Here is a 12945-nt window from a genome sequence, read left to right on the forward strand (position 1 = left end):
TGATGTGAGGCCACAGGTTAACTTTTTAATGTTTTTAAATGCTTCACAATAGAAAAACCATACTTTTTTTTTTTTTTTTTTACTTTTAATTGTGGTTAAAAAAAAAACCACATAACATTTACCATCTTAACAACTGTTGAGTGTGAGTTTAGTGGCTTGGAGTACATTCCACTCACGTTGTTATGCGGCCATCACCGTCGTCCATCTCCAGGACTTGCCCCTCTTGCAAAGGTTGCCCCTGACAACGATTCTGCTTTATGTTTCTCTGAGTTTGACTTCTCTAGGTACCTTATACAAATGAAGTATTTTAACATTTTATGACTGATTTATTTTCACTTGGCATAATGTCTTCAAGATTCATCCATATTGGAGAATGTGCCAGAATTTCCTTCCTTTTGAAGGCTAAATAATATTCCATTGTGTGGCTGTACCATTTTGCTTATCCATTCATCCTATGATGGACATTTGGGCTGCTTCCACCTTTTGGCTATGACAAATAATGCTGCTGCAACAGAGGTGTTCAAATATGTCTTCCATACATTATATTTTAAAGAAATTTTTCCCTAAGTTAGCTCTTGCTTTCTATGTCTCATTCACTGATCATATCATACTAGACTTAACTGAGACCCTATGCAGAACATTAATATCAAAGAAAGAGGTGAGCGATTTGACTATCCAGGCTGCTCCTCAGAAAATAATGTATCTTTTCTGTTGTTCTGGTTCCCATTACAGGACAAATGCCTTAGTTGCAACTCTCCAGCCTGGATTCCCTTCACACCAGGCCTTGCCCTGCACCACCCCGCTCTCCTGACAGTGATTCCTCTCGACACCCTGCTCTAAGAAGACTGCCACAAAAAAAAAAAAAAAAAAAAATCACCCCGGCCATTTCTCTTCATCCGCACTAACAATTTGGTAATGAAGTATTGATTTCCACTTCTCTGCTTATGGACAATATTAGATTTTCATTGATAAACTGCAACGGGGCTGCCTCTTCTCCACGGTCGCCTTTCCGCTGTCACAAGAAAACAAAGAGCCGCTGAAGAAGAAGAAGGACTGCGAACACTGATGTACTTATTTTGTCAGTTTGTACCACTTGACAGGAAAGGGCGGGGGAGGACGAGTCTTCAGAGTTTAATGTCCAAGTGGGCTGCCCTTAACGTAGACGCTTGGAAGCCTATTTTCCATGGTAATGTCCATTTCCTATTTATAACCCCTCTGGGAACGTTTGTCTAAAGGAAATGTTTCTGTTCAGTGCAACAATTACAGTTGCACCTGGATTGCCCAGTCCTGCCCTTGCACTTGGGAGCCATTAATCACCACAAAGTGGAAGAATTATTAAGTTAAACCAGAGTTTGAGCCAAGAAAACCTCTGAACAATGTTCATCTTCTGGGAAAGTTGTTCACATAGTCAGGCTTAACCGTGTTGCTGCCAGTGACTTTTTCCCATGCCGTAGTGGGCATCTGTATTAGCATTATCTTTATTGGTTAAAAAACATACAGTTTTGAGCATGCACCACTTTATATGAGATCTGCAGATCAGGACAATTGGGGGAATTGGGGAGATGTAGAATCAGAAAAAAATAAGATGAGATCACTGCAGGGTAGAAAGTTCAGCAGCAGCCTTTTGTGGTAATTTCTTTCTCCAGGATCGGTTGTTAATGGGCTTGGAAACACAGCTTAGCTGTGTTAGAAGCAACAGAAAGCATGAAATAGGGTGTCCATCTTAAGTGTTCCTGCAACTTTTTTCATTAAAACTTTGAGGGCCCAATTTTAATTTGTGGAATATTCCCGTTAATAATGAGATCTAATTAAGACATCCATTAAAAGCCCGTTAAAGTTAATTTAACGTAAAAATTCCAATAGAACTGTATTAGATTTTCTCCATTAAATTAACGTTATGGATTTTTAACGGATGTCTTAATTATACGTTATTATTAATGGGAATACTGTATTACACAGATTAAAATCAGGTCCTAAGTCAACTTGGAAAAGCTAAGAGCATGCTTTACTATTACAACCTTTGTATATCTAGTGCATTGTTTGGAAATGCAGAGATAGATCTGTTTAGCTGTGCATTTTCTATACGACTGAAAGCAACCTGTAATAGATAAATCTGTTATTGCATATAAACAATGAACTTCCTCATTCTCAAAGGACAATAAGTCTAGCTTGTGTTGTAAACTGCTGCTCAGCTACAGGTGAAATATTTAAACTATTCTAGGCACAGCACAGGAACTAGATGATTCTGAAACACACGAGTCTCTTTTGTTGTTGCTTTAATTACCAAGGAAATCTCTGTCAAATCTTTTAACACCAACAAAATGAAGCCAAATATCTCCAGATATATCCTCTGCGCCATTTCTCATGGCACCTGCCTGTTGGAATTGTTTTGGGAATTTTGACATGATCCCTAAATTCAACATTGGAATTTAAAAAAAAAAAACTTCTTATTTACCTCCTAGAGAAAGTGTTGCCCTTATGCCACATATAATAGCAAATTGCTTTTTTTATGGCATGCATAACCTAGATGGGAAAAAATATGGCGCTTCGGGGAAGGAGGGAAAAAGTAAATGAAGTTCCAGGAATGTCATTCTGAAGTAATGAGGCATGGACAGAAAATATACCCCTCACATCATCGGATTGAGATGGCAGTCGAAATAGCTTCATTGAGGTGTCAGTGCTCATCCATCAATCAATCACCCACAAGGAAAAAGAGCAACAGTACAACGGGCGGCTTTTATGGGATTTACTCATGGGCATAGGGAACAGCGGCTCAAATGCAGCTCTGACATGAAAAGCAAGGTGCTGATATTATTTTTTATGATGGGAGGATCATAAAGTGAATTGAGAACAGCGAGGTCTGTCTTTGCTTAACCTATTCAACCAGAAATGAATGGCGCTCAACTGGAAAGGAACAGTCTTCAGATGGGTTAAGATTGAAGGGTGGACTCTACTGAGCACTGTCCTTCGACAACAAAATTCTATTAAAGGGAAATCAATGCATTAGCACTGGGGTTCTTGAAGCTGTTAAAAATTGCCTGCTCCAACCCAGGGTTATTAGATAAATGGATATAATTCAGATTCTGTCTAAACCGTCCCAAAGCAGATTCTTGAGCTCTTTCTCCAACTTGGGGAAAACAATGCGATTCTCAACTCCATGGAAATTGTTTCCCTTCTAAGAAAGAAATAAATCATCTGCTTCAACACATCATCTATACAGTTTTGTTAGCGCAATTTCTGTGGAGGGGTGGGTGGGAGGCAAGAGACAAAAATATTTATAAATTTGGTAAGACTCATGAGTCGTTGCTTGGTAACCATAAATGTCACTGCTGAGGGACAGCTGCCAATGCTCTCCTTAGGAAACAAGATCTGGGCTCTTTTTGTGAGATGCACACAGAGCTCAGTATATTCCTAGAGACCAGACCTGTCTTCATTTGGCAAGCTCTGGAAAGCTTCTAGAAACTTCCTTCTGGAGGGGAAAAAAAAAGAACTCAGGAGAATGTTTTTATCTGCTTTCGTACCATTCTCTTCCTCTCTCTGTAAATAAATAAAGTGCTGATAAATTGGAACATTCGATGGACAGAAAAATGATGGGCAAATATCATGCAAACTATACCTAAAGATCTCCATTCTGTCCCCAACCCTTGGTATCAGTGAGGGCAGGACCGCTTTTCCTTCCCTTCCCTCCTTCTAGCTAAGACCTCCCACAGGCTGCAAACTGAAATGTCTACTGAAAAAATCGTATATGTGGCTACTTCAGTTTTAGGCATTTGGCCCCATTTTGTAGTTCAACAAATTCACCAAATGTACAGCATGTGACAAGACACCGGGAGCAGAAGACAGAAGAGGAAACGCAATTTATTCAGCAAATTGACTAACAAATGTTAGCAGGCGTCTGCTGGGACTTCCCTGACAGCCTAGTTGTTAAGACTCTGTGCTTCCAATGCGGGTTTGATCCCTAGTCAGGGAATTAAGAACTTGTATGCTGCATGGTACAGCCAAAAAAAATTTTTAATGATATTATCAGGCATTTATTGTATGCACAACACTCTCCTAGGTGCTACGGGATACAAGGTGAACAATTCACACAACATTCTGGTCCTCGGGTGTTTACAGCAGCGCCTAAAGGTGTTGATACCAGATACCTGGTGAGGGGCTAAATTAGGGTCCAACTCCCCTCATGCTATTTGCATTTTATACCTGTTTTTCAAAAATAATAATCTTTCCGAATAGGAAATTCGCCTTCTGAGAAGTATACAGAGAGGAAATAGTTTAAAAATAGGTCATGGCCTAAAAGCAGACTATAATCATAGAATAAATTGAATAGTCCAGACAGTCCCCACAGAATTTAAGGTCAGAACTAGATTTCTTAAACCTCACCCCCAGAATGCGCCTGCTCGGTTGCTGGAGTCTTTCATAATTAATGTCACAGACACGAGCCGCTGAATTGAGTGGAAATGCTGAAAACAAACAAATGAAATGACATCTTGGGGAGGCATTTAGGTAACTCCGACTGAACAGTGAGGAGGTGTGTGTGAGTGTGCGTGCCCGCGTGTGTGTCCATGAGTATATTTTACTTTCACCGTAATTTTCCAGGGCCTCTGGACAGGGCCACAGTAAGACTCGACAATTTTCTGAAACTTCCCACAGTAAATCCAAAGATTACACGGCCTTCAAAGGTGCTTACAGCCCGCGTCCTTCCCATCTGTCATTCGCTAGGTTATGTGACTGCTTTCAAATATTTTTCACTGGGTTTCATTTTTCAAGTTTGTTAAATATTTTTTGTTTTAAAAAAACATAAAAAAATGTCACTTTCACATTATCTTCTATTCTCTGCAATAAGAATCGAAGAGTGCTGATGAATGCTGAAATAACAACAATAAGGAAATATATTGAAGGTTTCAAACACACGAATATACACATGTACTTCTAAAGAACAAAAAAGTGGTATCTATTTTGAACATGCATTTGGCAAAAAAAAAAAATCACAAGTGAACTTTGCATTTATTTTTTCCCCGTGAGATGTTAAAATGCTAATTTCATTTTCTCCCTTCCTATATGTGGCACTTTCTCAAAATATCCACAAAACACTTTTAGACAAAGATTGAGCAGGAGAAAGAGACCCAGATCTCCATCCCCACAGACAGAGACATGTTTCCATTGTAGGGAACCATTAAACATTTTGAAACTTGTGAATTATCTTTAGAATTTCTATGGGGGAATTTTACCTCTTCATCCAAAGTAAAAGCCACTTATCTCCTTTGGTTTCCTGTGACAGATTCAGAAGCAGACGCAGATACACAATTTCCAGGCTCTGGTTAATCTTCTTCCAATACTTCACGAACAATGGGCTAACAGGCGTGGGTGTTTCTTCAAAATTATTCATGCGGAAGGCAGCCCAAAGCTTCAGGGAAAACTAGAAATGTTTTATGGATTAGAGGAGGACTGTTTTAAAATGCTAGTACCAGGTGGAACGTTATTTCTGCAACAGAACTTTGTCCATTTCCATTGGAAAAATATATTCCAAGTAAAATGGCTCCTGCAAGTAAAGGCACCCTGATCTGACACCTCTCAGCATACAAATGATTTTACCAATAGCCATATGATGATCATTAAGGCCTTTTAAAAAAAGCAACCTGATTGAAAAAAAAAAAAAGATTAAATACTCACAGCCCTTCTACAATGTTTATTTGCTTAAGACTGCTTTTGGAAGTACAAATAATAACTCTTCTGTGAGAACCCCAGGAGAAGTTGAAAAATTCTAACAAATGGATTACTTAAAAAAATTTTTTTTTTAAATAGAAAACCCTCCCACTCCCTTCAACCCCTCCGGAAAATGAATTTCAATGCATTTACTAAATCTTGGACTTGAAACCTACATTTGTATCTCAGCCCCCAGGCAAAGGCTTATATTTACAGAACTTGAGCAATCATACGATTCTATCTCAAATATGAAGACTTGGTACAGCGATGTATTCACTTTCTAAATGACCCAGATAACATTCAGGAATTATAAATGTGTATGTATGTTTTGTTTTAAATACACTAAGCTCAACCAATCTGCGGAGAAGATGTAAAAACTATTTTCATTCTGCATGGAGATCAACGCAACAGAAACATTCCAGTTTTGCAGTATAATGTTTTGGCTTATAATACATCAGATGCTAGAATGTGCATGCACGTCAGAAAAAGCTGACATACACAACCATTCTTGTTTGGCTCAGGGTTCTTAAATGTCATAATATCTGGGGATACAATCGACTTTTTGGTCTCTGATATGCTGGTATCTTTCTAATCCCTTCTGACTTTGACTCCTAACAGCCAGGCACCATCGGCGTAAATCAGAAACTTCCAAACGCCTTAAAAATCAAGAGGGTAGTTGATCATACACAACCTTCACGCTGGTCAACCAGTTCTTACTCTGCAGAGCGCGCGTGGGTTTTTAAGAAATTTGGCATCAACCATGTTTGTGTTATATATTTATCCCCTGTTACTTCTAGACATTTTTTTTTTCTTTTGGAATTGGCAGTAGGGGAGGTAGGGCATAGTGAGTTGGGAGAATTCAACCTTGCTCTGAAGGAAAGTGTCTGCCAGCAAAGAAAGGCAAACACGTTTTTGTATTAGGAAAGCAGACTAGTCATTTTCAAAGAAAAATGACGGCAAGCATACCTGTAGAATGTTCCGTGCGAGCGCACTAATTTTCTATAACCTGCATGCTGTATATACTGCATTTGCCTGTATACTAGGAGGAAAATCCAGGCTGTTTTCCTTGTGTAAAATGCAGCTCGGATGGCTGAGAACAGCAGCCTTCCGTACGTTTTTATACTGTACATATTTGTATATACTAACTATATCGCCATGTATGAACACAGATTTTGTTATATTTGCTTGTTTCTGTTTCCTACCAAACTGGCCCACAATGGGGATTCTTTTGTATAGAAAAAAAAAAAATTATGCTTGTAATTTTTTTTCCTGATCATTCTCTTTCAATAGCTTACGAAAGAATTAGATCTGAGTTTACAAAGAAACAATTAAGAACCAAGTTTGTCTGTCTGCATGAGTCCATCCAGTTGCTGGATTTAAGGAGGAATCAACGTCCTAATTCAGGGTTTTCCTTTAAAGGCATGCTTTACCCCTTGGGAAAACTGCAAACTCATCCATGTAAGAATTATCCTCTTTGTATTTTATCTAATAGTGCCTGAACATTTTTTTAATGTCTTCTTAGAGGAAGAATTCATAATTGTCAAAATTTGAAACATTAGCTTAATTTTGTTTTTATGACCTCGCAATTCTTTTCCTTATTTATTCGGTTGCTGTCGTAATGGGGCCCCAGGCCATTCCTGACATCGGCGTGTTCTTCTTCTGCATTAAGGATGTTTTTAAAATTACAGAAATTATTGAGCCAACAGGCTGTTTTAATCAAAACCATGTTTCACTTGTTTTTGATGATTATAAATTGTCCTTGCAATGAAAAAAAAGATTTTTTCTGCTAGGAAAATTATACCACCCTGTGGCCAAACAGATTCATCACAGAGAGGCATCCAAGCCTTCATCTCTGGGATCTGGAAAGTTCTTTTCCTGACTGACCACGCTTTCCTTTGCGCCTGATCATCCCAAATACTAGTGCTCGATGCCGTCACTATTTGCAGTTTTCCAAAGGCCCAGCTGCACTGTCACTGCCTAAAGACACACCATGCCCCCCGGAAACAATGGCTTTGCAGCTTGGAAAAAAAAACCCACAGGGATTTTCAGGAAAGGTGCTCCTCCTTTTGTCCCCGGGCGCCAGCCTCCTGTCCTTCCTCCTAATTCTAAACAATTTGATCTCGATACCCCATAGAACTCAGATCAGCCAAAAGAAACACCTGGAGCAGCCGCCGGCTGAATGAAAATGACTTGGTCTGGGCACACTCGAGATGCATGTGTGATGCTCTAGCAATGAAATAATCTCTAAAAGGAGAGGGGTTTTTTAAAAAGTACAATTTTACCACTAGAAATATCTTCTGATGGTGGAGGTGAAAATTACATCAAAGAAGCCATTGTTTTTTACCTCTAAAGATTTTTTTTAAGGAAAAATCATTCCACTTTGAGAACTGTAATTAAAGCCCTATATAATAGACACTACTTCTTTTAGCTGTTGTGAAAAAATAACACCACCCTCAGCAAGGTTTATGCGAGCCCCTCATTCCATCAAAAAGGCTTCTATCCGTGTGCTATTTACATCCTTAAGCATGGTAACTCTTTCCTTTGTGTCAAAAAAAAAATCTCTGTCTCACCCACTCAGGAGTTATTGGAAATAGACTGTCCCCATCTGAAACCTTATCATAATTTGCATCAGGAAGTTCAACTGCCGACATTAAGGACCTGGGTGTGTTCAATTATGATTTTGCTGGAGGCTGTCCCTCATTTGAATGCTGCAGACATTGAACCACCTTTTGGAAATCGGGCTGATACAGTATAACTCAGACGGGCCTCCCGACACCATTAGCTTTGCAAATGGCTTCATTTCCGTCAACCACGACTTCCGCTTTGGCTAATTGAAAAATGAAAATTAAAGGAGAGAAGAAGAAAAAAAAAAAACACAGATGCACTTAAAACATGAAAAGAATTATTTATATGATAAAAATATATTTAGATTTTCAAAGCACAAGACTGAATAGAAGTGCTGTTTTTATGCTTTCTGAAGATGTTACTGTTAAATGTCTTTCTACATCAGGCTTAATAAATCTGTAATGACATTTGATGGATTGATTTCTGCCTATGTGTGTTTTTTTAAGATGGCAAGAGAGGAGAGGGGAAGGAGGGCGTGGGGAGCTGCGCTGAGCCTCGGGAGGCCACGCCAGGAGATTATTGGTGGGCTTCTCTGTTGCTCAGACCCACTGACCCACTTCTAGCATCTCCCCTTGTCTCCAGCAGATTCTTTTTTCATCTTTTTTTTTTTTTTGTAAACGAATGCCAGCCATCTTGCTTAGTTCCTAGGCTGCCTTTGCAGACTCTCAGATCCAGTCAGCTTGTGCCTGAGTAATTTACGGTGGAATCTCAGCAGAGGCAGTGGGCAGCTGTCTCTCAAATTCAAGGACGCAACAGAGCAGACAGACACGATGGAGAGACCCAGGCTCCTCCCCCTTGGGCCATGGCCCTGCTGTGCAGTTTCCCTGTCTGCTCCCCTCCTTCTCCTTTAATGCCCCAGGGGAGAGAGACCGTGGTTTACACCCAAGCTGCCCAGGCAGAGGCCGATGCCCCAGCAACAACGATTGCTGCGCAGCCGCTCTCGTCTGCCCTGTGGCGGGGCTGCAGGAGGCCCGTGCCCGTCCAGTGATGACGTCCACCTCGTCGTCGTGGGCCCGTGTCTGAGCCAAGAAATGAGAGGCCAGGCTGGAGAAAGCAAGGCTGCAGAAAGGAGAGGCAGTGAAGGCACAGGGCTGCGCTCAAGAAGCCCCTAACCTCCAGGGTCGAATGCCTCATGAGCTGAGCTGGAGCTGATCTAATAATAATAGACACATGCATGGTAAGTGTGATGTGCTGGAATCATCCCGAAACCATTCACCCTCTCCCAGTCCATGGAAAAATTGTCTTTCACAAAACTAATCCCTAGTGCAAAAAAAGGTTGGAGACGGCTGGGATAAGCTATCTGGACTGAACCATAACGTTCTTGGTCTTCATTCTCTCGGTGACTTCGAGGTGAGGACCCACTCTAGGTGAGGTCTGAGGATTCCATCGATGGGTCAGTGCAGTGATGGTGACGAGAACGGAGCCTGCACTCAAATTCTGTTGAAGATATGGGCTCTGTCCTGCGTTATCTCTGTGACCTAAGGTGAGGTTAAAGGAAGCACAGAACATTATAGGAGGAAGAGGAAAGGGAGTGTGGGAACACACAGGGCCCCCGGCCACCCTGAGAAGCCACGGAAGGAGTCCTGAAGGAAGCGATGGTCAAGATAATCTCTGGGACTTGCCTGGCTGTCAGTTGGTACTCTACACTTTCACTGCTGGGGCCCAGGTTCAGTCCCTGCTTGGAGAACTAAGATCCCACAAGCCTCGTGGCAAGGTCAAAAAAAAGACAAAGTTTACTTCTCCGAGGTAGAGGATTAGAAGAACCAAATATACACAAGAACATATCCCTTAACTGCTCCCTTTTTCTAGGTTTAAGATACAGCTCCTACCTGTTCACTCTCTGCCTCTCCTGAATACCCATGCTTGCTAAATCACTTCAATGTCCAACTCTTTCCAACCCTACACACCAAACACCACTAGGGTGCTCTGTCCACGGGATTCTCCAGGCAAGGACACTGGAGTGGGCTGCCATGCTCCCCCAGGGGATCTTCCTGACGCAGGGACTGAGCCTGCACCTCTCACATCTCCCGCACTGGCAGGAGGCTATGGAAGGTTTCTAACCTCTCACATCTCCCGCACTGGCAGGCGGTTATGGAAGGTTTCTAACTGGGCCCAGAGCGCCCACTCACATCCACTCTCCACACAGCTATGGGAATGAAATGTTAGTAAAGTAAATCAGACCATGCCACTTTGCTCCTCAAGACCAGAGCTACCAAGGTACTTATCCCAGCGGTTAGAGACCGCTGAAGAATCAGATAGTGAATATGTTTGGCTTTACGGGCCGTCTGGCCTCTGACCCAACAACCCCACTCTGCCATTATAGTGAAAAGCAGCCATAGACGATAGTAAACAATGGTCAGGACTGTGTGCGGATAAAACTTCACTTATAAAAACAAGCAACAGCCCAGATTTGGCCCTTGGGCTATAGTTTTCTGACTTCTGCTCAGGATCCTCCAACACTCAGGTTTCCAATTGTCTTAGACTGGTTTCCTGTGGTGGAGAAGACTCTTGAGAGTCCCTTGGACTGCAAGGAGGTCCAACCAGTCCATTCCGAAGGAGATCAGCCCTGGGATTCTTTTGGAGGGAATGATGCTAAAGCTGAAACTCCAGTACTTTGGCCACCTCATGCGAAGAGTTGACTCATTGGAAAAGACTCTGATGCTGTGAGGGACTGGGGGCAGGAGGAGAAGAGGACGACAGAGGATGAGATGGCTGGATGGCATCACCGACTCGATGGACGTGAGTTTGAGTGAACTCCGGGAGATGGTGATGGACAGGGAGGCCTGGTGTGCTGCAGTTCACGGGGCTGCAAAGAGTCGGACACGACTGAGCGACTGAACTGAACTAGACTGGTTTTCTGTGGAAACAGGTCTGGAGATGAGGACAAATAGTTCAGATGGGAGGTGACACCAAGAAACACAGATGGGGGTGGGGGAGGGCAATGGGAGACAGAGGATGCCAACAGGGGCTTTGAGAAGAGTGCCCACGATGGGTGACGGGGCCCAGTCCCCCTGGGCACCGGGAGATGGTGCAGGACAGGCTTCGGGTTCTTGTCTACTGAGTAGGGAGCTGGGGTGTTCACACACCACCTCCTCTCGGTTATTAGCAGACAGCTGCTGGGCGGTGCTGGGGGGTTGGGAGGAGATGGCTGAGTGCCCAGCACTTCCAAGCAGCCCAAAGGCTGGAAGAGGTAGGCTCCCTTCCTCACCCCTGCCTACCCACTGCCTGAGTCTTCCCAGATACACTTCTTCCATCCAGGCTGCGGTGCAGTAATGCATCTCTTAAGAATTTCATGGGATCAAAGACCACTACCAACTAGATTGAGGAATACACTGGTGAGCCATCTTAACTTTCTGAGCAGCCAGGGGCTTTGGTGAGCTTCACCTCAGTTCCTGGGAGTGGTCTCAGGGAAGAACTAAGAGAAGAAGGGATCAAGAGCATGAGACCCCCCCGCCTCCTCAGCAGCAGGCTGAACTAAGAGCCCAAGAGAGTGTTTCCTCTAAAGCCTGTGGACTCAAGATGGAACCTCAGAAGTTCAAGTGCAGAAGCTAGACACAGACAAGCCCCGAGGAGACCAAGACACAGGTCCCAACACGAGAGGCTCAGGCAGGACAAACAGAGGTCCATCAACAAGCTCCAAATGCGTCTAATTTGTTATGCAGCTTGAAATTTTTAAACAATATTCAACAAACTGAACATTTAAAAACACTATAGTCATATTGAATGTTTTAGTAAGTATATGTATTGACTTTTCAAAATTAAAAAATAATGATAAATAGTGTATATATATATGGGGCATCCCTGATGGCTCAGAAGGTAAAGAACCAGCCTGCCAATGCAGGAGACGTGGATTCGATCCCTGGGTCCAGAAGATTCTCTGGGTTAGGGGAAGCACACTGACTGAAACCACCCGCCCTGGCCAGGAGCCATAGTAACCATGTGCATGAGCCGTTTCACACCAGGAGGTCCTGGTGAGGAACACGGAACCAATACGACAGCACCAACCAGAAGAGGTCAGGACAGGTCACAAGGTGACACCACGCGTCCGACCACCTTCCAGATCCTCGCTGGCAACCATCTTGGCTGAGCAACACATGCACCTCCAGGAAGGACTCTGAGTCAGAATGACTGGTCAGACAACCCGGGAACTAATCCCATCCATAAACCCGAGACTGCGAGCCACGTGGCACAGCGGTCCTCCTGGGCTCCCTCACCCTGCCGCTCTCTGCCCGGGCGCCCTTCCCAATAAAATCTCTTGCTTTCTCAGCACATGTGTCTCCTCGGACAACTCATTTCTGAGTGTTAGACAGGAGCTCAGTTTCAGGCCCTGGAAGGGGTCCCCCTTCCTGCAACTCCTGGAAAAGAAAATTGCAATCCACTCCAGTATTCTCGCCTGGGAAATCCCATGGTCAGAGGAGTCTGGCCATCTATAGTCCATGGGGTTCCAGAAGAGTCAGACACCACTGAGCGACTCACACACACACACACATATATATAGTAAAGAAATATCCCTATTAGGTATGAAAATATACTATAAAGTTAAGATTTTTAAATACTGAATTGGCACAAGAGTAAAGCAATTCAATGTAAAACAAAATAATGCCCAGAAATATGTTA

The 12945-nt window shown here is 42.8% G+C and overlaps 1 protein-coding gene across 2 annotated transcripts in view; it reads left to right on the forward strand.

Annotated features, from left to right (window-relative positions):
* TSHZ2 (teashirt zinc finger homeobox 2) overlaps positions 1–8577 on the forward strand; it is a 496422-nt gene extending 487845 nt beyond the window's left edge. For both annotated transcript variants that reach the window (XM_061437988.1, XM_061437989.1), the window contains exon 3: positions 733–8577. Coding sequence is in view for 1 of the 2 variants with exons in the window: in XM_061437989.1 (XP_061293973.1) it covers positions 733–734 (2 nt within the window). In the remaining variant the exon portion in view is untranslated. The remainder of the gene's footprint in view (positions 1–732) is intronic.
* Positions 8578–12945: the final 4368 nt, after the last annotated feature.

This window comes from Bos javanicus, chromosome 13 (assembly GCF_032452875.1).
Source record: "Bos javanicus breed banteng chromosome 13, ARS-OSU_banteng_1.0, whole genome shotgun sequence".
Taxonomy (NCBI): domain Eukaryota; kingdom Metazoa; phylum Chordata; class Mammalia; order Artiodactyla; family Bovidae; genus Bos; species Bos javanicus.